This window comes from Malaclemys terrapin, chromosome 22 (genome assembly GCF_027887155.1).
Source record: "Malaclemys terrapin pileata isolate rMalTer1 chromosome 22, rMalTer1.hap1, whole genome shotgun sequence".
Taxonomy (NCBI): domain Eukaryota; kingdom Metazoa; phylum Chordata; order Testudines; family Emydidae; genus Malaclemys; species Malaclemys terrapin.
In genome coordinates this window covers 19,037,894-19,063,911 of record NC_071526.1, presented here as the reverse complement: position 1 = coordinate 19,063,911, position 26,018 = coordinate 19,037,894, and the positions used below count along the sequence as shown (strand labels likewise).

Here is a 26,018-nt window from a genome sequence, read left to right as displayed (position 1 = left end):
GCTCTTGCATTAGCGGGGACTTAAGCAAAACTGTAAATCCATTTTGGGAGCAGTATGTTGCGTCAGCAGCCAAGAGTTTTCTGTTTTCAGAAGCAGACGTGTGTGTCCGACTGGCTGAGCTGTCAGGACGCTGTCTGGCCCCCTCCTAGGGAGCCAGCAGGGCGGAGAGTATGAAACAGACACAAAAACTCAGCCATATCTGAGACCTGTTCCCTCCTGGGACTAGAGTTTCTCCTGCTGACTGCGAGGGACAAGAGACAGAGAATTATTACTATTTTGACTTGCAAACACTTCAGAGGTGCTCAGACGCTACAGGCATGGGGCTGTATAAGCACCTGAATGGAGAGATCAAATGTCACTCGAGCCTTTTCTAGATGATAAACTGATCCTCCAAACCCTTGTATCTCAACTGCCTGCAGGGACGCGGGGAGGCTGTGGATGTTACTGGAGTGTGCAGAAAAGGCCGGCCCTGGCAGAGGTGTGGATCTGGGTCTGGGTCACAAGTCTGACACTTGGCATTCAGAGTTGCATCGGGTCGTTGTTCCGTGCAGCTGTAAGGAGCTGGTTCCAGAAGCGCTGCTTCTCCATCGAATGCAGCTCATGAGATGTAGACAAGTCCCTTGTGAATAGGCTCCTGTCAGAAATCAGCGGGGGGGCCCGGGGACCTGCTTAAACAGGCTTTTCACCCAGACCTTTTCCCTGCAAATGTGTTCCAAGCTGCTCCTCCCCCACCCAGGAAACTGAGCCCTATTAACCTGTTCACAGCGCTACTTAGCTGAAATCGACCGCAGCTCCTGGCTCCTGGCTCTGTAAGGTGATGACTCCTTGCATCATTGCCGGCGTATAAATACAACCCGCGGTTTTCTTTCCATGGTGAGCTTTCTGCGGGAGCTGCCATGTGCTAGGAAACAGATACCTGGGACTGACTGGGGTGGAGAGTTGAACTGTGCCACGCACTTGGATGATGGTCATGGCAGGATCTCGTCAGCTGTAACAAAGGGCAGCAAGTGTAAACACCTCACTTCCCCCATAGCCCTCGCTGCCTTGTCTCGCGTGACCCCTCGCTGAGTTCTGGGGAATGAGGAGAAATGCAAGAACTCACAGTGCATCCCACTGGGGCTCTGGATTGTTCCACTCCGCTCCTCCTGCTGGAGAGGAGGCTCTCGCCTGAGACAGGCCTGGGAGGAAGGTGGAGAGTGGTGCCCTCGGAGGAGAACTGAGTCCCAGTCTGCAGCAGCGTCAAACCCGTCAGTGATTGTAAAGGAAGGAGGCACAGCCAAGGTGGAGGCACAAGATCCCTGGGAACGACTGAAAGGATTGTGACTTTCACCTGCTTCCTTGAAACCAAGAGGACAAGGGCCGCGGTGCCTGTGAATTGCTGCTCTGTGCACTGAGGGGACCGCAGCAGGTACCAGGGTAGGAATGAATCTCAGCAGCCCATTGTTACCTGCTCGGCTCGTTCTAGGATTCTGGGAGCCTCGTCAGGGTTCTTAAAGTCATTTACTTATTTCCTGCTACCGGCTTCATTAGGGATTTTCAATCTCATTGTGGTCCTGGCCAGTTTTGTATGCTCGTAGCAGGGAGACGCAGAGTGTGGTTGGTTAATATTTTGTACATGAGCTTGATTTAGTGTCCCTGTTTATTTTCCTCAGGCAGAGCATACAGTGATGTGACCAGCATCTCATAGAGAACGTTGGCAATTATCTGCTTCTTAGCAGGTTGACAGCGGCATAAAAACTATTTATGAATATGCTAACTCTCAATGATTTATTGATTTTCATCGACTTTACGGCCTAAACCGTCAACGCAGATTAAAATCCCTGCAGCTTTAATTGCTAATGCAAGCCAGATCTGCGGAGGCCCTGGTATGCTGGGTGTCGTTTTCCCAAAGAGAAGCTCTTTAAAAACAAAAATGACAGAGGCAGGGGAGTAGCTTAACTAGCAGCTTAAATATTAACATGGAAATAAAAGGTGATTGTCGGACAGTGGAGAGCAGAGGAATCTGGGCAGAGAAACTGGCCCGGTGATTCTGAACTTTGAGCACTAGATAAGTAATGAACAGGCAATCCAAGTAGGGTAGGTCTTTGAAATAGGAGGAATGTAGAATGGTTTGTATTAGTCTCCCGGGTGACCTAGCGGATACCTGCCTCTCAGATCAATAAAGCTCTTCATATCCCTTGGCTTTTCCCTGTAAAACCAAAGTTGGCCTTTTCTCGTTCGAATTTGTCCCTTTGTGCTGCCACGTTGGTGACTGCGAGGAGCAGAAAGTTCTGTCTCAAGTGCTGATGAACAATGCGTGGCCCGGACTGTACTTCCGGTGGGCAGCAGATTTGGGATGGTTTGGGAATGGAGAGAGTCGGAGCCCAGTGAGGACTGTCTTGATCTCTGAGAGATAATCTTCCATTCATGGAAAGCACTTCAAAAGTGCAGTGTGGACTTGGCTGGTGTATTAGGGGAATGGTCTAAGCAGCCAAAGAGAGGAAATTGCATCATGTGTTGTTGCACCTGCTAGTTGGCACTAAAGAGTTTCAAAGTCTGTGTGTTCACAACAAGTCACGATGCCCCCCAGAAGTGGGGGAAGATGATAAACTGAGGCTAGGGTGAGAATTTTTAAAGGGACCTTAATTCACTTTCCTGTTTTGTGGGTGGATGTTTCCCCTGAGCGTTTCTGGCTGTACAGTTCCCTGCTATGTCAGAGCAGAGCCCATCTGCCTGATTAGCCAGGTACTCAGACCCCGGCTGCCCACACCCCGGCACCCAGATCACAGTGTTTGCAGGTCCAGAGGCAGAGGTCCTGCTAGGGGATGTGGGGCACAAGGAAACGCTACCAGAAGGGGAGCTGATTTTCTAGAAGAGAAGCACTGCCCCTTGTCCCATTGCGCAGCAGCTGATCTGTGCAGCGATATTTGAAGATTTGACAAAGCCATAAATAAAATCAGCGTAGCAATAGCTCCCGTTTTCATGGCCTGTGAGTGACCGAGAGCAGCTGGCACAGCTCCTAGAACGACAGTATGAAAACAGTCCCGTGCGGCGTTCTCTTGGGATGTTCACTCTCTCAAGTGTCCAACCACAGGGACGCTAAACGGCTGCACTCCTTTAGCTGGAAACGCTCTAATTCCCGTCTCTCCTACGGCACAGGAGAGTTTGGAGAAGTCTGCCGGGGATGCTTGAAACTTCCCAGCAAGAGAGAGCTCCCGGTTGCCATCCAGACCCTTCGAGCTGGCTGCTCAAACAAGCAGAAGCGCACCTTCCTGGCAGAGGCTAGCACCATGGGCCAGTTCGATCATTCCAACATCATCCGCCTGGAGGGCGTCATCACCAGAGGTAGGGCTTATTAACTCTGCATGTCATGGTATGCAAACTCATTGGGTTTGGGTTTTTTTTAACAAAAGGGCCAATTAATCTAGGACGACACTCGCCAAACCCATTGTGACTAGATCCTAGAGCTAGATCTGAATTCAGTCCTCCTGCACAGAAAGCCTCATGCACTAGGTTCACTCACCCCTGCCTCCACCCCCTCACTTTCAGCTTGGAAAGTTTTGGATTCCTGTTCCCTCTCTCGGAGAGAGGGCTGAACCCCAGAATACTGGCAGCTTTGTGCTGCGTTGTGGTGGCTTCACTCACTATCCGTGCAGTTTTAACAGTGTGCGATTCTCAGAGCGAAGGCAAGAACATACAGTGAATGGTCACACAGCCCCCTTCATCCAGGGCACCCGAAGCCCTCCACAAAGGCAGGTGTGTGTTGCCATGGGGAAACTGAGTCATGGGGAGGGGCAAGGACTAGAAAACACTGACTGTGCCTACACTAGACTCTTCTGCCAGCTGTTTCCAAACACACTAGCACCAGGTGATCACCACTGTGGTAGCAATGCTGGGAGCGCTTGGCTGCTGACTTGTATCCCCTGCTCAGAGTAGGCCTGCATGGCGTGGTGGTGAGAATGCCGGTGGCTACAGCTAATGGTAATAACAACAGGAAAAGTTGAGGACAAAATAGAGCCACAGACCAGGAGTCTGGCAGAGCTACAATGCCCAGGCTCCGGGTTGCCGGCTGCGGAATCACTACATGGAGATGTTCCGGACCAGAGAGACGTGCGTTACGTGATGAGACTTTATGCTCAACACACATACGGGACGGCTGTAAAAACACCCTAGCCACACACAGCAATAACAACATGTTTGCTTCAGGTTAGGACACAATTCCAAGTCCTGTGTAACTCAGAGCGTTTATGGGCTGATAACGATGCAAGTTGGGCAGTGTAAGAGGGATATGCACAGACAGCCGCTCTGCGATTGCATGGCACTTACTCTGATCGATAGATACAAAGTGATTCCAGCATTGTTACACGCTTATTAGTGCCCAGCAAAATGAAGCGATACGCTCCCTGATCTGATTTTTGTGGCAACAATGCGGCCTCGTTTACTTGGTAATTTAAAAGCAATAGAAAGCAATTGTCCTGTGGAAAAGCAGGAAGAATGCTGATTGTTTTCTTAATTACCCACCATGGAGTTTGGGTCATTAATGCAAGAGTCTCGCCTTTGAACTAATCTGGTAATATGCTCGAGCAGTTGTTTAGCAATGTGATTATCTGGTGGTGGAGATGCTGTACAGTTGCCCTCTGGAAGCCAAATGTTTGCTTGTGTTGGTTTTTATTATTTTATGGTTCTGATGCTGTTTAATCGAATTTTTACAGCTAGATTAATAAAGCCAGGGAGTCAAACTGGGTTAGCAGCAAAACCCAACTCTTGGCATAAAAGCAAATTAAAATGAGAGTTTTGTCAGCAAACAGATGAGTGTGTGGTTGCTGTCTTTCCCTGTGGGAGTGTGTGTTCTTTATGAATCTGAGGAAGGTGTGGTTAAATATGGAGAAACATGAACACGCATGTTGTTAACTGTGCTATTTATAACACGGGGGATCAGCTTCTGTTTTAACATAGGGCCCGATCCAGCTACCCTCACTCGCATACTTTTCTCCTCGATGGTGCTACTCAAAGTGTTCCTAGCGATAGTATTTAATAGTCCTCCCCAAATCAAGAGCAGGGCCCCTTATGCTGACTGCATTCCTCAGGGTGAGATCCATGTCTCCCTCTGAGACGCCAATCTTGCGCTTGGATCCATGCAGGCAGAGCAAACTGCAGGATTGGGGTCGAAGGAATGAGAGAATCAGGCCCTTAGAGTTTAAGCCGCTTGTGTGCAATACAGATGCACAAAAATCCATCCTCTGACGGTCAAATGCTTAAGTACCTCTAATTATATCCATTCCATTTCCTACCTTTTACTAATTTCTTCTTCAAAATACGACGTGTATGCTTGCTTTGTGGGTGTGTGAATTATGCCATTTAGATGAACAGCTCCACCATTGATAGTTAGGTAATCAGAAACACTAATTAGTTGCTTTCATTTATATGTTTGTGATAGAGAATTGCAAGTCTCTCCCCCTGAGCAAACGCACCCTCCTCTCTGTTAATGGCCCTTTTTCTGTGTAATTCCCTCCTTTTCTGTTTGGCAGATGTGATCTTGTTTCAAAATAAATGAATCATCTAGCTGTGACTCTGGAGACATCTCAGGGTCTGATAGCCTCAAAAACCCACATGAGCTTTGTGTTCCCATCATTCCCACAGCTACTTGATATTCATGAAGCATTTCACCATATAGAAATTGTATAGTAAGCCATACTTTTGAAAGCCCTAATTCACTGTTCTCCTAGCAGAAAGATGAGGTCTGTGGATGTAAAATCTGAAGGGTGGCTGGGAGCTTGTTGAAAGGGGGAAAAGAAATGTGTTTGTGCTTTTTTCAGCTGCCTGATGATACTGGAAGGAGGCCGGGATTATTGCTATTTATTTATTTTAAGGTTTCTTTTTCTGCTTTTTTACCTGAGAAATATCAGGAGTATGAGGTCATGTCTGTCTTGTTTTTTGGAGGTCCCACTGCAGCAGTGGTTCTCAACCAGGGGTACACAGAGGTCTTCCAGGGGGAACATCAGCTCATCTAGATATTTGCCTAGTTTTACAACAGGCTGCATAAAAAGCACTAACAAAGTCAGTACAAACTAAAATTTCATACAGACAATGACTTGTTTATACTACTCCATATACTCTACACTGAAATGTAAGTGCAATATTTATATTCCAGTCAACTTATTTTATAATTGTATGGTAAAATGAGAAAGCCAGCAATTTTTCAGTAATAGTGTACTGGGACACTTTGTATTTCTATGTCTGATTTTGCAAGTAGTTTTGAAGTGAGGTGAAACTTGGGGTTTGCAAGACAAATCAGACCCTGCAAAGGGTACAGTCATCTGGAAAGGTTGAGAGCCCCTGCACTGGAGGAGCTAGAGACCTGAAGCAGGACCTTTCATAAATTTGTAGAGTTTATAACCAAAAGGGACCATTCCATCATCTAGTCTGACATGCTATATATCACAGGCCAGTAAATTTCACTCAGTTGTCCCTGTACTGATCTGGATAACTTCCAGAAAGGCATCTAGTCTTGAGCTGGAGATAAAAGAGGGAGAACCACCACTTCTCTTGGTAGTTTGTTCCTATTGTTAATCACCCTCGCTGTTAAAAACATGTCTGATTCACATTAGAAATCAGTCAGCCATTGGGTCTTGTTCTGCCTTCCTCCACTAGATGAAAGATTCCTTCAGTGCCTATTATTTTCTCCCCTGAAGGTCCTTGTAACAGAAACCAAGTCTCTTCTCAATCATCATTTGGATAAGCTGAGATTGAGTTCTTTTAGTCTCTAACTGTCAGGCATTTTCTCCAGACCATAAATAATTTTGTGGCTCTTTTTTGCATTCTCTCCACTTTTTCAACATCCTTCTTAAAATGTGAACACCAGAAGTGGACACACTATTCCAGTACTGATCTCACCAGCGCCATATACAGAGGTTTTTTTCTCCTGCTGATAATACCGCACCTTAATTAATTAACTTCTTACAGTTGGTGTGGCTACTTCCACCTTTTCATGTTCTCTGTATGTATACATATTTCTTACTATATGTTCCATTCTATGCATCCGAAGAAGTGGGCTGTAGTCCACGAAAGCTTATGCTCCAATAAATTTGTTAGTCTCTAAGGTGCCACAAGTACTCCTGTTCTTTTTCCTGGACTTTGTTACTTAACACATTGAGTCATATGCATTCATGGTCCTGAAACTGAGTCGTCAGTCACTCTAAAACAGGTCCTGTCTATCGTATAAAGTGCTGGCCCACTCCATCCTTCCTGAGTAAGGTGTAACCAGTGATTTTAAAATTCCCCTCATGGACAGTCCAACCATTCGGGAATACCAATTTTATCAAGTTTCTTCTCATCAGGGAGAATTTCCAGTTCCTCTTTCTTGTTACCCAGATTCCCAGCATCGGTTTTTAAGCCATTGAAAATTTTCTTTTCTTCACCTTCTTTATCACATTGGTTCAAATTTTTTGCGACAAGCTAAGTTTGTGTGTGTTCTGCATTTGTCTTCTGAGCACCCTCCCCTCTGTTGCTCTGACTGCCCCAGTTCGTCTCCAGCTGAGACGATTGTAGGGCTGTAGACCGTCCCTTGGCACAGCCCCTCTCCCATGGGACTGTGGCCCAATGTTCCACAAAACCAAAACCTTCAGCTTCATGCCCGGTGAGTACCCAGCAGCTCAGCTCCAGGAGTTCTCCACTTTGGCGGCAGGAGGTGGGGTTGCTGAATCTTCAAGAGAGATTTTCTCCCCATGGTTTATCAGGCATTTGAATTTGAGGTTTTTAAAAAGCTGGCTCTAAAGGGTGAGTAGAAATCCCTTCTCCAGCTCCCCTCCTTTGCTCAGGGGTCCCTTCCTTTGAATGTGGCTGCCTGACTAACTCTCTAGTTATGCACAGAGAGTCCCACGACAGACAGAGCAGACGAGACCCAAATCTCTCGTGTGAAAAGCAAGCAGAAAACGATCTTTCGAGGAGCGAAGGGTTAAGGGCTGGGCATCTTTGGGTCTGGAGGCTTTGCTGGGTGTATGTATTTATATCTGTGCAGAACTGTGCTCGATAAAAACCAAGGTTAGCTAAATACTCCCTTTCTGTCTGTGCGCCCAGGAAATACCATGATGACTGTGATGGAATACATGGGGAACGGAGTGCTGGATTCGTTTCTCAGGGTGAGTGTCCCTGGGTGTCTGTTACCCCCTCGGACCTTGGCTAGCAGTGTTGCCATTTTCCTAACTGAAGAGTCACAGCACGAGCTCTTTGTGTGACATGCTGAACCTCCCTGAAATGCAGCCTTCCCTACTCCTGCCTTGCAGAAACACGAGGGCCAGTTCACAGCCGCCCAGCTGACTGGTATGTTACATGGGATTGCCTCCGGCATGAAGTACCTGACCGAGATGGGTTACGTACATAAAAGCCTTGCTGCCCACAAAGTCCTTGTGAATAGCAACCTGGTTTGCAAAATATCAGGCTTCAGACAGTCCCAGGAAGATAAAATGGAGACCATCTTCACCACCATGGTAAGCTGTGGGGGACTGTCAGTGCAGGACAGTCAGCTGGGTATTCACTAACTTTGTGGGGTCATTGGAGGGGGAGGGTTGGGTTTGAAGGTGCATGAGATGGAATATCAGGGACAGTCACTGAGGAATACAAAGATGAGCTCCCTGGGTAACGTGGTTATTAGACCATCTCTTGTGCTTGGAAATGGACTGATCTGTTAGTGCAGCGTAGAGTTTGAGAAGCAAAACTTTCTGACATAGGTTCAGAAGGCAGGAGGAATTTCCCCGTACAAAGTACGAATCATAGAGGTTCTGGAAACGTAAGAATGGCGAAACCTCCCTTCTATGGACCTGGCGGATGATAGAACCACGTTCCCTGCAAAAACCTGATAGAGAAAACAACATGTCCAGATCCCTCTGAGATGCTGAAAGCCCCTTCCACGACAGAGCCAAGGTTATGAGGCTCTTTGTGCAGGTTCTGCTGCCACCCATCAGAACAGGAGCACAGTTCTGTCATGGTAGGGAGTGTTTTCTTGCACCGCCCTGCCCCTGAGAGAGATCTAATATCTTCCCAGCAGCTGGGGTTTCGGGTTCCACTTCACAGGGTTTGTGAGAAAGTTTCCTTTAGCTTTGGCTTCTGGTACCAATGTTTCCCAAAGCAAAAAGCAAACCTTGGGCAGAATGGCCATGTTCTCATGCTGAATCTTTGCAAAACCAGATCTCTTCTGGTTTCGATGCAAAGCCACAATCAGGATAACTTAAAACTAGGCTCAGCATCGTGGAAGAGGTTTGCAGGCCTGATCTGAATGTTGAGTAGGGATCAAAATATGAAGCTAGCTGAGTTTCACAGCTCTAGTTAATACCAGATACAGCGAACCTGCTGCAAAAGCAGGATGTTTTCTGGTTGCCTGGTCTCTTCCTGATACAGTATTTGCATGTAAAAGAGTTTTCTTTTCAGCTGGAGATTAAAGTAAATGGCAGTGAAATGCGAAGGCTTTCTGCATAAACTACCTATGAATCTGAATCAGTGCAAGACAAATTCTTCCCCTCTCATCATGTGTGTGTGTGTGTGTGTGTGTGTGTGTGTGTGTGTGTGTGTATACACGTACACATGCATGCACTGGGAGTTGTAAGCAGTTCGCACAGCCTGGGGGTTAGCTGTGTGTGTTTTATCACTTCTAATGAAATTCATGGTTTTCAATTAAGAATTTAAGACCTGTCTGATTCACACACGTGCCTATTCAGCGTTCTCAGCCAATAGGCTTCCTGAACGCACACACTCAGAGTCATAAAGAGATGGGGCTTGAGATCCCATTACATTCCCCCAGAAACACACCCACACCCCAAACATGGCACTTGGAGGGGGGAACTGTCCTGCAGGCTCCGTTAGGGAGTCAAATTACAGGTTTGGGGGAATGCCGCACACTTCCCCATGAGCACATCTTCAGCATGGCAAGATAGCGCTGCTCTCATTAATTCGCTCACAGTCCAATTTAGAGCATTTCACTTGCCAGTGAAGAAATCAATGTACAGTATTTTTAACTGAAAAGCAATAAAAAAATGTTTAATTTGATGTCCCACAGCCAGCATACGTGAGCCAACACCATTATATCATCCCATTAACCACGGCATTCGTATTTAAAAACGACAATGGATTCTTCACTCCAAAGAACACGTTCTGTCCCAGGCAGTATTCTGGTAGCACAAAGAACTAGCGGCTGCTGACACACTGGCTGCAGCCAGCCCTTGAGACTGGGGGGGTGACTCTCCCTGCCTTGCTGGCCTGCGCGGGGAACTGCTGACGCTCACCAGCTCTGGCGAGCCTGGCACTTAACGACCTCGGTTAGTCTGAGTGTCTGATGCTGGTGGAGTGTTCGGCGCGTCCCCCCAACCTGATCGAGGGTCAGGCCAGGGGAGAGCCTGACTTGGAGTCTCTGTGGAATTGGAGGGGAAAGCATGTCACTCGGAGCTATAGCTGAGACTCTGAGACCCAAATGTTATGGATGGAAACCTCATTGGCGCTAACGAGAGACTGGGGGCCGGATATGCCCCAGCGCCAGGGTCCCCTCTCTCTAACAAGCAGGGTGTGTGACTGCCGAAGTCCATCTCTGTCCCTAGCAGGTAATTAGTATTCACCGAGAGGAGCCCAGTGCCTGCTGTCCCACGTGCAGCCAGAAGGGTTCTGCAGACACTGCAGAGGCATTTGCTAGTTACAAGGGAGGTGAGGTGGGGGGGAGTGGCGGTGTGTTTACCGGGTTCGGAGGGTGTTTTCATTCAATATTAATGGATAAAATGCCATCAGCTCCTTCGGGAGACTGTACCTCCCACATTAATGTTTCAGGCCTCGCCCTGCCCTGCAGACTAGCACTGGGGCTTGGTCCATTGTTAAAGAATTTGGTGCAGAGTTTTCCCCTCCCATTAAAACTGCACATGGTGCCAAGGTCTGTGTCACTAACTGCTCCACAACACAGGTGGGACGCATGCCGATCGGAGGCATTAGTGAGCCTGTGTGAACGTGTCCCTCGTCCTGATGCGGAGATCCTCATGTCTTCCTTTCTTCTGCCTGGCCAGAGCGGGAAGAGCCTGGTGCTGTGGTCAGCCCCCGAAGCCATCCAGTACCGTCGCTTCAGTTCTGCCAGTGACGTGTGGAGCTTTGGCATCGTGATGTGGGAGGTGATGTCTTACGGGGAGAGACCCTACTGGGACATGTCCAACCAGGATGTGAGTTGCTTTGCATCCACCTTACTCTGACCCTACGGAGAGATCATGTTTCAATGACGGGCATTCGGGAATTGCAAGACATGCATGTCGCTTGAGTGGCTCTGTATTTGCATCTTGGGTTAACGTGGGGCAGGGGGACATTTGTCATATTTTTGGCCTATAAGAGCAGAGCTACGCAAATAACCCAAAAAGTTTAAAACAATTGTTTCGGTTAAACTAGGGTTACCATCCGTCCGGGTTTCCCCGGACATGTCCGGCTTTTTCAGCTTTAAATAGCCGTCCGGGGGGGATTTCTAATAAAGTAGAAATGTCCGGGATTTCCCCCTTCCCCTCATGCAGCAGCGCGGCTGATTGGATGGCTGGGCCTGATTGAAAGCCGCTCGCAGCCACTGGGGCCTCCCCCTCCCCATGGACTCCTTTGTATAGCTCTCTTCTCTTCCTGCCCCGTGTGGGATTTCAGGTGATAAAGGCCATCGAGGATGGGTTCCGGCTGCCTCCCCCGATGAATTGCCAGCCCCCGCTTCACCAGCTCATGCTGGATTGTTGGCAGAAGGAGCGAAATGAGAGGCCCAAGTTCTCACACATCCACAATATCCTAAGCAAGATGCTTCAAAACCCAGAGCCACTGAAATGTACCACCTCCACTTGCACCAGGTGAAAATCTGCCTGTATCCCCAATCTTTCTCTTTAATTCTAGAGTGCCGGAGCGTTCGCCTCCGTATGTATCCCATGGGCCACACCACACGGCTCACTCCTGGGTGACACCAGATGCTGAAGCACATCCAGAGCCACTCCATCTAAATCATGGCAGCCATTCCCAGACGGGCGCTGCTGTAACTGAGATCAGGATTGGGCCCTCTGAGTGCAGTCTGCCTCATGGGATCTGGCTGGATTGAGGGATTCCTGGACAGTTGAAGCTGAGTTCACAGACTGCTGTGTGGATCTGGGGCTGACACCAGCAATATGGACCTGCCAAGGCTTGGGTCCAGCTCGGTGCCTAGGGGTATGTCTACATTGCAATTGGACCCCAAGGCCTGGCCTGGGCCAGCTGACTTGGGCTAACGGGCTGTTTAATTGTGGGGCAGACATTTGGTGGCTTGGGCTGCAGTCTGGGCTCTGGGACCCTCCCACCTCGCAGGGTCCTGGAGCCAGGGCTGCAGCCTGAACATCTACAGCGCAATTAAACAGCCCCTTAGCCCAAGCCAGCTGGCACTGGCCAGCGGAGGGGTTTTAGCTGCCGTGTAGCCAGACCCTTGGAGAGCGACAGCCCCAGTTCTACCCTCCCGCTCCTGTGGGAACACAGAACCAGTACAACCTCTCTGCACAGGGTGGGTGGCAGGGCCTCCGAGGCGTCTGTCCCCCCGCCCCCCATCGATCTGTGCGGCGCCCTGCGTGCCAGCGTGGAGAGAGGTATCACGGGAAGTGGGATCCAGCAAATGCACTCTTGTGAGGATCCTCTGGCCCTGCCCTTGTTGTTTGATGTTTTCTCCCACGCTGCCTCTGCTGCAGAGCCAAACCTCTCCCCACCTCTCTGCCTCCGGCTAATGCAGCACTGATGGGTCAGGCACACTCTCCTCAGCCCCCGCGGGTGGGTCTAGGAGCTCTGGCTGGAGGAGGATTCAGCAACTGAAGTTGATTAGAAGCAGAACCCTTCAGAGGAGGAAGCAGGGGTTTAAGAGAAGCTCCTCTTCGGCACGTTGGGGTGTGTCTGTCATGCGGTGCTATGTGACTGAATTACTTCGTAAGCCATTGGTAGCGGTGCTGCGTGGCTACGCTGGCGGAGCTGCAGGCCGTCTGGGACTTTCGGGTGACCTGCTCTGCTCTGGTTCCTGGTGGAGGGGTGAGACCTGCTCCAGCAGACGGAGCCTTCTCTACTGTTGAGTCACTTGGGAAGAAAGTGAAGTGCCCAGTAACCCAGGATCCCAGCCAGACACAGCTCCTGATGGAACTGCAGAACATTCTGTGATTCCAGATCCTCACAGAGTGGGTAGGATTAAGGAGCCAAATAGCCACCATCCCTCAGTTCTCCCCTTCCTTACATGGCCAGAGCTCAGGTTAAATTTCCATGTGCCTTGCCTTAGTTGTTCCCTGAAAACTTGCATGGGCCAAGCCCACTTTCATGCCTGCTAGAGAGGTAGCTGCCAGATTCCGTCCTACGGATGGGAGCTGAACCTTGCTTTGGTGTGATCTAACTGCTCGTGTGCTGTTTGAGTTGGCAGGCCTCACAATCCATCCATCCCCCTGGCCGAATGCACTTTCTCAGCCTTCCCGTCTTTCAGCTCCGTGGGTGAGTGGCTGGAAGCCATAGAGATGGGCAGATACAAAGATAACTTCACCGCTGCGGGGTACTGCTACCTGGAATCTGTGGCAAGGATGATGGTCCAGTAAGTGAAAAGTGTTCTAGAGAATAGATGCAGCTTAAAATAGCCTGCTCTGAAATACCAGGCAGCTGCTATTACATGTGAACAAGAGATATGTATAGAGCATCGGACCCCTTAGGCGAACACGCTCCAGGAGAGGTTGGAGCTGCATGTTTTTTGTGTGTGTATCTGTCCTTTGTTTGACCTGTTTAGATTTTAAAGCTGGAAAACTGGAGGCCAATTATAGAATTTATGGGTGAGTGGCTGGCCGGCTACCTCTCCCAGCACAGCTCCGATCATACCGGGAGTTTATAAAGCTGCAAATAAATAGCCCTATTTGCAGATAATACAGGTAGCACCGCCCCAAGTGAGCTCCGGATCTCACTGTGACCTCCTCCAGCCCGCTTCCTTTGGGTTTGGCTTCTCTACTCGTGACCCCTGACACTGTTCCAGTCTTTCTGTTGCATCCAGTGGCAATTACAGTGTGGGACCCCGTCCAAAGTCTGCAGGGCAGAGAGAGCATCTGTTGCCTGTGAAGTGCCCAGCATGCTGCAGTCTCTGTCTCTGAGTTGCTGTCTCCTTTGGCTGGGACTCCATGTGTGGGCTGCTCCAAAGAGAACTGCATGAGGCTTCGTGTCCACATGAGCTGTACCCCTGAGCCACAGTTGCCTTTAGTCTAAAATCTCCATTTCCACCATTGGCCGGTGGCCTTGGGGGCCTGCTGCTGTGAACTCACCTCTGCTGTGGGGTTGTTTTCCAGAGATGTCCTGAGTCTGGGAATCACCTCAGTGGAACATCAGAAAACCATCCTGAGTGGGATCCAGACCCTGCGAGCCCAGGTGATACAGATGCATGGTCGAGGCGTGCAGGTGTGAGCCCAGCAGGGACGGACGGACGCTTTCAGAGCACTGACGTAAAACTCCCCGGGGACAGTGGTGCAGCAGGGCCAGGAGCTGGCCCCTAAACTGGACCAAATCTCTGAGACTTTACCAAGAGCAGCGGTGTGAGTGGGAGGTAGGAAGTACAGGTCTGCTACAAACTAGTCATTCCAGAGTAGTGAGGGAGTCCAGGAGTTGGCGTTTCCTGTCCTGGGGTTCTCCCATCAGCAGCTTTAGTGCAGTGTGCTTGGTTGGTTGTGTTTTTCCCCAGCAATGTTTTGTAGGATGAGAGTCAAGCTACAATGATGCCGTTTCACATGGTACCTAGGTTAACAGGGTGGACTGGACACTTGTGTACTGGTTTTAAACTGGATTTGACAGTGTTTTAGTATCTCGCGTTCTACTGATAAATCCATAGGTATTTTTTATACAAGCTGATGTGTTTTACTGACCCCCCCGAGTACCGTCTGTTTTCTAGAGTCCAGAGCACAGCGCACTCTAATGACCCAGCTTTGAAAGGTGACTTGGCCCATCCATTCCTGTCCTTCCAGAGGAGATTCTGAGTTCCCACTTTTCCCCAGCGTGAGCCATTCCATTCCAAGAGTTACCTCATTACATCACAAAAAGTGTATGAAAAATAACTAATTCAAATCAAAGTGGCAGGAAAAAGTCCCCAAATTCTGTCAGAAATGGGACAGAGAAAATTAGGGAGTTAGTCTGGAGTTATTGAGAAGAATATGGCATGTGTCTGTCCAGTCCCACTCCTGGGATGTGCCCACAGCCACTGAAAGAACAACGCTGGTTACAGGTGAGTAGCCTCCATTTCTCCCCCAGAGACTGTCCCGTGAACTCCCTAAAACCGTTCTCTGGAGCAGGACTAGAAATGGCTGGTCAGAATCACCCTGTTCAATCGTAGCACAATATTGACGTTTCACATCACGGATCAGTATCACACTGTCAGAGCCAGAAAGCTTGTCGCTGGGTGTGAGACGCATGGTGCTGTAGCACCAGGAAGGGTTGGGCCATGTGCGCTGTCTGTGATGAGAACGCTCTACGCTGCTCGGGGGTTGGTTTGATGAGCCACAGTCAGGGTGTCAGTTTGAGGTAATTTCAATGGTGGTGTTGCCAGATTAGATCCCAAGACAGGAAATTCTGGCCAAATGGTGGAATTGGGAATCAGAACGGAATCAATGAACCAATGGGATCTCTGAAACTGTCTTGAAATCCAGACAAGGCAGGCTGTATCTGCCCCTTGTTTTGTTGTAAATAACAGGCCCAGTCCTGCATTCCTTGCACATCAAACGCACCCATTGTCTTCAGTCAGGGATCACAAATGGCATTTGCTTAGCAGTACAAGTTTCCTTTAAGTTAGTTAATTAAATGGATTTTTGCAGCCTGGATTCAGTTAGATGTACAGAGTTTTGTAGGCCCTTGATTATCATCTATAAGCATTACAAGTGAATTATTGATGATGAAAGACAACGATTTACAAAGGGAATTAATGCAGTGGAAAGTATTCAAAGCACATTTAGAAATCTGTTTGCATTGTGATTCAGATGTGCCTACTAGACTGCACCATAGGGATAGAAAACTAAATTGAAACTAAATACAGGACCTTAACTCCTCCTATGCCCTGTAATGTTGGCACAGTATTTACCCACTGCCTGAGCATCCTTCATCTGCTCTCGTAGAGGTGATGAAACAAAATTGGGGGGATAGCTCAGTGGTTTGAGCATTGGCCTGTTAAACCCAGGGCTGTGAGTTCAATCCTTGAAGGGGCCACTTAGGGATCTGGGGCAAATATCAGTACTTGGTCCTGCTAGTGAAGGCAGGGGGCTGGACTCGATGACCTTTCAAGGTCCCTTCCAGTTCTAGGAGATAGGATATCTCCATTCATTCAAAGAGGCAATAGTATGTTTTAACTTCTCTCACTGGCGTGGTGACCCTTGCAGAGCCTATTACGTTGGGGATCTAACTCTTTTATTCAGAAAGGTTTACTCGATGGTGGGCTTTTTTAATTGTCCATACTTGAGTAAAATTCTGTTTTGGCTCAGGTGCTGTGATCTGTTCAGATTCTGGAGTCCTGGAGTCCAGCGGTTTTGTTGGCAGGATTTAGCTTTATGTTGGTTTTGTTGCATTCTCAAAGCAAATGGGAACGTTCTTCTCGAGAGGGGATTTTCTCAGATAACATTTCATGACCACTGTCTATAAGCTGGGGAAGGATGTGTGCACGTTTTGTGACTCTGACAGCTACATGGGACTTGGCTGGCTTGCTTTCTTGGTTTTTTGTACTGCCTCCTTGCGACATCAGGCTGGATTTATATCTGTTTAGTTCCACAGAGGGACAGTTGTATGGTCCAGGGGATGGGTACAGATAGTGTTCATCATGTCACTACGTTAGACCCTCCAGATGTGGCACCAAGAGGGCGTGTATTTTAAATACAACAGAGGTCCCAGCTAAAGCTCTTTGTAATGTTCCTGCCCACGTAGAAGCTTTCAGGCAATGTCACAGCCGAACTCTCCTGTCAAAGGATCCTGAATCCCGGCAGCTCAGACTGTGTGAGCTGACCTTAAGGAAGTTGCCTCCTTTCTTTGCAGGCTTTTGACACAAATTTAAGCAATTCCTGGTAGTAAAGGTGAGGAACAACGGAGTAACCAGAGCACAAATTGTGTGCAAAGCAAGAGATAAGAAATATTGCCCCATGGAGAACTGGACCTGTAATTTGTGCTACAAATCTACAGAGCATGCAGAAATCAACATGCCTTTCAACACACCATTTCTTGGGGGAATTGCTGGGGTCAGGAACTCTCCCTGAGGTAGATCAACTCTCTTCTCTTTAAAAAGCAACAGAGGATCCTGTGGCACCTTTAAGACTAACAGAAGTATTGGGAGCATAAGCTTTCGTGGGTAAGAACCTCACTTCTCTTTGTCACTTCTTCAGTTAAAAAAAAATACACCTGCCCCAATGTCACCTGGTTAACTTTTAATGGAAAGAATTTGTCTTCAGGGTTCATCTAATTCCAGCCCACTTAGTCAACATCTTGTTGTTTCCTACCCAGACAAATAATAATTGTGAACTGAAACCTTCGTTTGGTAGAAACGCCAGATCCTAAGGATCAAGTGCAATTTGTATGCTCTTTATGTTTACATTTTATCTATAGAGACAGTGTACTGTAGTCCTCTAGCTAAGAAATTGAACCAACTTGATTCCTGATCATTTCATTGCATTTGAAATCTTCCCTTGGGTTCCCAGTATCTGTAACCTCTTGGCTGTGATCCTTCCTAAGGGTCGTCTGCACTCTGGAGGGCATGCAGAGAGGCTGTGGAGACCATTGCTGGAATAACTGTGTCCAGCTCTAGCTCTACTCTTTAAATAGGAGTTGAAAAATTGGAAAGGGCCCAGAGAACAGCTACACCAATGAAGGAAGGTCTGGAACACATGCCGTACAACGGGAGTCTAAAGGAGCTCAACCTCTTTAGCATATTGAAGAAAATGTTAACAGGTGATTTGTTCATGAGCTGTAAGTACCTGCACAGGGAAGAGCTACCCGAGGACTCGAATCTAGCAGACAAAGGCATAACAAGATCTAATGGCTAGAAATTGAAGTCAGCAAAGTTCAAAGTGGAAATCAATTGCAGATTTTTAGCAGTGACTCTACTCAGCCATAGGAACAGATTGCCAAGAGTTGTAAATTCTTCATCTCTTGGAGTCTTTAAATCAAAACTGGATCTCATTCCAAACGAGGGGGATGAACTGGAGCATAAATTGTTGGGTTAGATGCAGGAATCGCTGGGTGAGATTCTCTGGTCTGTGTTGTGCAGGAGGCCAGACTAGGTGAGCACAGGAGCACCACCAGCCTTTCTGCCGCCCTAGGTGGCTGAAGGTCTCACCCCCGAAATGCCGCCCCCGACAGAGGCGGTGGAAGGTCCCACCCCCGAAATGCCGCCCCTGACAGAGGCGGCAGAAGGTCCCGCCCCCGCAATGCCGATGACGACTGGGGTGGCCGAAGATCCGGCCGCCGTGGTTGCCACCCCCCAAATGTTAGTGCCCTAGGCGACCGCCTAGGTCGCCTAATGGATTGCGCCGGCCCTGGGTGAGCATAATGTTCCCTTTTGGCCTTAAAATCTACCAGGCTAGCAGAGAAAGGTCGAACACGAGCCCAAGGGCTGGAAGTTGAAGCTAAACAAATTCCCTTTTGGCCTTAAAATCTACCAGGCTAGCAGAGAAAGGTCGAACACGAGCCCAAGGGCTGGAAGTTGAAGCTAAACAAATTCCCTTTTGGCCTTAAAATCTACCAGGCTAGCAGAGAAAGGTCGAACACGAGCCCAAGGGCTGGAAGTTGAAGCTAAACAAATTCAGACTGGAACTAAACTGTGAATATTGACCCATGAGAGTAATTAACCATTGGAACATGGTATCGAGGGTCGTGGTGGATTCACCTAGTCTGACCTCCTGCATAGCCCAGGCCAGAAAACTGCCCAAAATAATCCCAACGATGAATCTTTTAAACAAACATCCCATTGGTTTAAAAATTGCCGCGAGCAGCACTACAGAAGTAAGGTTGGTATGGTATGGCATTGCCACCCTTACTTCTGCCCTGCTGCTGGCAGGGCGCTGCGCTCAGAGCTGGGTGCCCGGCCAACAGCCGCCATTCTCCAGCCGCCCAGCTCTGAAGGCAGCGCAGAAGTAAGGGTGGCAATACCACAACCCCCCTAAAATAACTGTGACACGCCCCCTGCAACTCCCTTTGGGTCAGGACCCCCAGTTTGAGAAATGCTGGTCTCCCCCTTGAAATCTGTAAAGTATAGGCTAAAAGCGCACAAAAGGCCAGATTTCACGGTCCGTGATGCGGTTTTCATGGCCGTGAATTTGGGAGCACCCTAGTTATAGACTATTGTTATATTTTTAATATTAACGTCTATCCCATCAGTAGCTAACCTTTAGGGCTGTGTTCAACGCCTTGTAATTCAATGAATTATCAATGCTGTTTGTCAGCTGCTCAACCAAGGGAATTTATTCTCTTTCCCCTCCAAGCTTTGGCACAGTGAGAACCAGCGTCCCTCCTGTTAGTCACAGGGATACCCTGATCACTTGGGCTGCAAGGAAGGTTTAATGCTCCTGCCACAGTACTCCCTCTCCCCCATGGGCGCATTAGTGTAATCTGACCTATTTAGAGGAGAATAAAGAACCCTTTTTGGTAATCAGCAGGCTTTACTGGAGCTAATAAATGCAATTACCACAGGATTAGATTGTAGACGTTAATGCGGCCAGAGGGTGGGTGGGTGTGTGTGTGTGTGTGTGTGTGTGTGTGTGTGTGTGTGTGTGTGTGTCAGAATCCACACCCAAGTAGGATTGTGCTCTGGTCTCCCTTCCCCTCCCCTGCTCCGGGAGTGGGAAAAGCCCCTGAACCCAAATTGGAGTTCTTTAGCTTGTCCCATTGGCCTCACTGCCCTAAGCCAGGCCACAGTTCTGTACCTCTAGGTACGGGGCCATTATCCTGTATGTAAACAGTTGAGCTCCCAGTGGCCAAAGGCTGGGTGCTTTTCCTCAGCCAGGGCTCTGGCTGCAAGCATGAAACAAACAGAACAGCCATTAGATCCCAGATGTCCTTTTGCAGAGCAAAGCGGCCCAAAGAGCTTAACACGCAAAGGCTCTGTGACCTCCTCAGGCACCAAGACCTTGTCAACATCTGCTTTGGCAAGTGACATGGTGGCCAGTGAGAACCGGCATTTCCCTGCAGGAGGGTGCTGAAAACCCCCAGGTTATCACCCCCTTGGTGAGTTCCTTGTCTGGGTAAGTGAGGAGGACTTGCCAGGCTGGTAGTGAGTGTCCCGGTTCAGCACATGCCCGTATGGCCAATAGGTCATGCTCCCAGGGATGGATTTTCTGCACCCCCCCCCCCATCATGCCTGCAGAACCTGCGTTTTCTCATGCAAGAGGTGCCCTTGGAAAGACACTGGTACCTGAGTAACCAGAAATGACTCCGGACTCACAGGTCAATTATATTTTTAGTGCAAACAACTGGCCTTGAACTGCAGCTTCAATTCCCTCTTCAAAGAGGCTTATCAGCAATTGCTTCCTCTGTCCCTGCATGCTCCAGTGAAACAATCTCTCTTTGGGGGGGAGGGGTGTCCATCTGCCCACCTTCCAGGCTGTCTGTTCAAATTCACGCAAAGCTCCTTCGGGTGCCTCTGCATTAATCTGCTAACAACTCTGTGACAAAGGATTTTCTTTGGATGATGACGATCAGAACAAAAGTACCAGTGCAAAAAGCACTCGACAGGCAAAGCTGTTCTTGGCATGCTGCGAACATAGGGCGATGCTATCGGGAGGAATTAATTCTGTCAACTTACAAAGGATAAACTTGGATTCAGGTCTCGGCTGAAGGCTCAACGTGCGGCCATTATTCTTGCACTTTGGCTTTTCCTTTTGTTGCTTAGTCTCTGGCTCCCTTCCGGCGAGGATTCTGTACCTGCGTGGCTGCCAGGGCTGGGGGTATTTCTCAGGAAGTGTATGGAGCAGACCTGAGCGTGTCATCCCCATCTCATGCTAGGTGTCTGGGCATATTATTGGTTTCCTCAGACTCATTTTTCCACTCCTTGCCCCTGGTAGCATAACTGCCACCTCAAGCCACTAGCAGGGAGCAACATTGAAGGGCTTTTCCGTATAATCCCTAACTAATACCTCTCCATTGGAAATGCGACTCTGCCAGGGTACAGGCACTTTGCCTGCAGCTCTTGGCTGTCCCTGTGGGGGGGATAATTGTAAAGTGTCCCTGCTGTTCAGCTCTGCCGGCATTAGCTGCGTTGGGAGCCCATGTGGGGACAGGCTGCCATCTGGTACCGGCATTCCCGGCTGTGCCAGTCGGAGCTGGTCTCCTCATCACCTCTCCCATTGTTTGTTAAACCCGCTTGCTGCATCTTGTCTTCAGGCAGGCAGGCCCTGTCCTGAAGGACTTACCTGTGTGGGGCGTGCCCTGCACAAGGTGGCCCTAATCTGATCAGGGTCTCTGGACACTACCACAGGTCCCATGATCCCATACCAAAATGGGGCTGGGCAAGCTGGTGTCTCTCTGCTGGGGGATAGTGAGGGGAGGTTTTAAAGTAGGAAAACTAGCGTCATAGTCAATAGCGTCGGTACCCACGAGACCTGAGGGAGGGGACAGCCTGAAATGAGGATGGTCCAAAGTGCTGAGCTTAACAGCACTCAGTACAAATTAGCTCCATTCTTTAATTTAAGAAGTGTGAGTTTGTTCAAACTAGCAAGGTATTAAATCTCCTCCCTCCCCCCCAACCAAAATTGGAATCAAGTTGGTTCAGCAGTTTAGGTTTTTTGATATTCATTGACCACATGTTATATATTGTAAATACATACTGGAAAAGTCAATATATATTTTTATAAGTTTCAAACAAATGTAATATAAGAACACAAGGGACACTGTACATTTCACTATTTGAATTCTAGTCCGGCGTCTCCAGGAATCACTATTGTTTTGGAATAATAATAATATAATTAATAAAGCTCTATTGACATTTTTGTTAATTTTGTATGTATTGACTCATGTTTGAAGGTTGCAATAAAGAGAGACTATATGCATAAATGAAACCCAATGCCAGCTGTGCCAGGACTTGTTTGTGTGGGTTTATTTCAGGTGTTCCAGTGAAATGCGCCAATTAGCACAGATGGCAATTATCAGCCAATTAGTAGTTTAAGCTCTGGCAAGGTGTGACATGTGTCAATGGTTTATTAAGTAGAGTGCATGCTGAAAGGAGACCCTCCCCTCCTGCTGCGGGTGGCGAGTAAGGTGGAAGCCCATCCAGAGAGATTTTTTGCCCGGTGTTCTACCTCAACAATCCATCCTGGGTACTTTCTTGGGTGAAGAGCTGTCTCCATCTGCCTGTTTCCAGAAGTTGTTCAGGAAGTGAAGGATCCCTCAACGTTCTTCCAAAGAGCGGGTAACCTTGGAGCTATCGGCAGTGCAATCTCACCGTCAGTACAGATGCAAACTCTCTATTCTGCATGTTGCTGCAGGGAGGGGAGAGGGAAAACCACTGTAGAGTACTGTGCGTAAAGCCGATCATTGTTTTATTGAGTAAACGAAAGCAGCGTATAGCCAGCACGTTACATGCAAACACAGCACAGACACAGGCCTTTAGAAATAACCAATTCAGTGCGACTCTTCATCAGCCCCTATTTCCTCTCTCAAGGGGCTTGAATATTAATGCTAATCTACAGAAACAAAATTCCCTTTTCAGCATCCTGACAGTAGCGACAGCTGCTAGAAGGAAGCTGAACTCCTCTGTGCTCCCCGCGGTCTACCAATTAATGTAGCCAGCCTCCACCAGGAGCTGTCTCAGCAAATCGCACGGGCACCGTAAGGAAATCATCAGAGGCTTTAGCAAGTCAAGGGGACAGTGCACTCGCCTCTCCAGCTGGGAAATAAGGCCCCAATTCTACCAGCTCTTTACTCCTGACTTCAGCAGGACTAAGGAGGTGCTTAAGTCACGTGCATGCTTGTTTGCAGGAGTGGGGGCCTACCGCTCATCTCTCTAGCAGAGATGCATCGGCTCCATCAGTTCTCCTCTCCCCTGTGCCACGGGACTCACTGCTCTACTCTCTAGGATCCTGCAGAAAGCGCGAGTCCATGTGCAGCTGGGGGGCGGGGGGTGAGTGAGTCTAGACCACGGATCCAGGATCTTTGCCTAGGCCAGTGGCACTCGGCTGCGGCCTGTGTGACATCCTCAGGGTAGTATATGTATCGTGTGGATGCTGCCCACGTAACACTTAGAGAGCTGTATACACAGCCCACAATGGTAATAGACTGAGAACCCCTGGCCCAGCGGCTGCCCTCCTCTGGAAGGGGCAGGCTGCACAGGGGCGGCCTGACTCCTTTAAACATGGACGCAGGAGCCTGTCCTGCACAGGTGGGTGTGGGGCTCATTAATCACTGGATGAGGAAGTGCTTTTGCTACACCCCCGCCTCTCCGAGGGAGCTTGCCAGCCGCGTGCTGAAGGTGCTGCCTTTGTAAATCAAGCCATTTATAATTGAAATCTTGTCATGTTGAGACAAACCCTCCACTGGCTGCATGCGGCGGCACGCAGAAATAACTGAAATCATTAGCGGCTGCCTCCCTGCACGGGAGGGAAAGGTCAGCCTGAAAGGCAAGGTTAGCAGGGGAGGCGCTGGGCTAATTGGAGACAAAACCAAGGTTTAAAAAAATTGTTCAGGTGACGACTCAACCGACCCCTGCCCAGAAATACAAACCAATGCCTGACCTTGGCCGTCCCCCGGGGCTCAGCAGGAGGAACTGCCTAAACCCTGAACTTCTGCTGGTTTGCCTCCCCTTGGGGGGGTTGAGCCAGAGGTGCCCAAGATATATCCCTCCTAAAAGATCATGGGACACTTTCAGCATCACAAACATGACTGGTTTGGACCTCCCAACACCCCCGGCCACGCAGTGGGACGTACCATTGCTCTCATTACACGGTGAGCTGAGGCACAGAGAGATGAAGAGACTTGCCCACGGTCACCCAGAGAGTCTGTGGCAGAGCTGGGACTTGACCTCAGATCTCCTGAGGCAGAGTCTGGAGCTGTAAACCCACAAGATCAGCCCCCATCTGTTGCCTGACAAATCTTGTCTCTAACTTAGTGTTTTGTGTGGAGAAAGGGAAATTGCCAAGAACTGAGTTGTTTCAGCCCAACACCCGTCTCATGAGCTGGCATTAATTAATGGTATGAAATGGGCTCCTTCACCTCTGCAGTTCGGGAAATAGTTCCACAGCTGTTGGATCTCCATCTCACTGAGCCACACTTGAGCAATTCCTTGAAGTGGCTAAAGTGGAGGCTGGTTTTCTGGCTTATTGGATTAAGCTGTCGCACTGAACAGTGTCAATGTCTCTCCGCTCTACTCATGTTGGACGCTTTCTCCTTATAGCTGGTCGCGGTTTTATAACTGGCCCCACTGCAGGGACTGGTTCCATAAGCTGACATTGACTTTGGTGTTCTTCCCTCCCACCTCCTAGGCTGATGCAGCTGACTGGTCTGCAAATATTTTCTGTACAACACACCAACCCCCCTGTATCAACTCACTTCTCCTAGAACAGATCCTGCAGTGCAACAGAGGACAGCATCACAGCCCCATCCATTACCATGTGTACGTCTTGCATATTCAACAACATTCTTAGCATGGTCCCAACCTCTCCCAGGAGGAAATGACCCTCTGAAAAATGTCTGCAACAAACCTCCTGGCTAATTGTAGCTGTCCAGCCCACCAAAGGAAAGCCACGGTCTGCCGGAGCTACAACTGCTACATTCGTAAAAAGCGACAGAGGGTCCTGTGGCACCTTATAGACTAACAGACGTATTGGAGCATGAGCTTTCATGGGTGAATACCCACTTCGTCAGACGCATGTGACATGCGTCCAATGAAGTGGGTATTCACCCACAAAAGCTCATGCTCCAATACATTGGTTAGTCTATAAGGTGCCACAGGACTCGTTGTTGCTTTTTACAGATCCAGACTAACCCGGCTACCCCTCTGATACTTGCTACGTTCGTGTTTGCCTTTGATAGCCTGGCTGGAGCCTCCCAGAAAGATCAATCCCAGGGGTTCTCAAACTTCATTGCACCTCGACCCCCTTCTGACAACAAAAATTGCCAAAATATCCCCCCAAATCCCATTGCATTCGTGGAGCTGTGCCAGCATCCAGGTGGGTAGGTCCGTGCTCCAGACTGGGTGGATGTGACATGTTGGGAGTTGACCTTGGCATATTCCTTCACCAGAGTGTGATTACCTGCCATGGGAAGTAATGAGACAAGGTGGGGGAGAGGTAATAAATACATTCCATGGGTGGCGTACCCGAGCCGACTTATCCACTGAGGCGTTAAAAACTCCCGCATCCCAATCTGGGTCTATGCTGGTTATGTGAAATGTCTGTACCTCGTGAACCTTGTAACCGATATCTGTAATCCTTCATAACTCAAGCCTGACCCCAGATGTACAGCACCTTCCCTCTTAACTTGTGTATATTTAATTTTAAACATTAACTTTAATAAAAATTTTAACTGGACCAACTTCTGTTGGTGGCAGAGACAAGCTTTCCAGAGCTTTTCTTCAGGTCTAGGAGAGGTAATCAGAGTGACACAGTCCTATATGCATATAGGGTTAGGGTGGCAGGAGACCAGTTAAAGTGAACTGGGCCATTAACACCTCTGCAGTCACAGGACAAAGGAGGGTTAGTAGGTTACAAATTGTTGTAATGAGCCATAAAACTAGTGTCTCTGCTGAGGCCAGCTTTTTGGTGTCTAGGACAGTTAGGAATATGAGTTCCCAGGCTCCTCTGCGGAAGGGGTTGTGCAGGTTTCCTTTGAGAAGGAGGACGGAGAGAGCCAATGTGGCGGGATCACGTAGTGAAAAGCATTCGCCCACAGGGGATAGGGTGTTTTTATCGTTTACCATTTTCCTGTGTGAGTTTGCTCAAAAGCGCAGTAACTGGCTGGTTTCACCCCCATTGTTGTTATTGGGGCTCTTAGTGCACTGGATGAGGTACCCACATGTTGTGTAGGACCCTGGGAACTGGACCGTCACAGCAGTGGAGAGATGGCTGCTGGTT

At 48.8% G+C, this 26,018-nt stretch overlaps 1 protein-coding gene across 1 annotated transcript in view; it reads left to right on the top strand.

Annotated features, from left to right (window-relative positions):
• EPHA10 (EPH receptor A10) overlaps positions 1–14,831 on the top strand; it is a 108,219-nt gene extending 93,388 nt beyond the window's left edge. The window contains exons 11-17 of the mRNA XM_054012108.1: positions 3,139–3,324; positions 8,056–8,117; positions 8,262–8,465; positions 11,016–11,165; positions 11,626–11,819; positions 13,385–13,549; positions 14,286–14,831. Of these exons, the coding sequence (XP_053868083.1) occupies positions 3,139–3,324; positions 8,056–8,117; positions 8,262–8,465; positions 11,016–11,165; positions 11,626–11,819; positions 13,385–13,549; positions 14,286–14,400 (1,076 nt within the window). The 3' untranslated portion in view covers positions 14,401–14,831. The remainder of the gene's footprint in view (positions 1–3,138; positions 3,325–8,055; positions 8,118–8,261; positions 8,466–11,015; positions 11,166–11,625; positions 11,820–13,384; positions 13,550–14,285) is intronic.
• Positions 14,832–26,018: the final 11,187 nt, after the last annotated feature.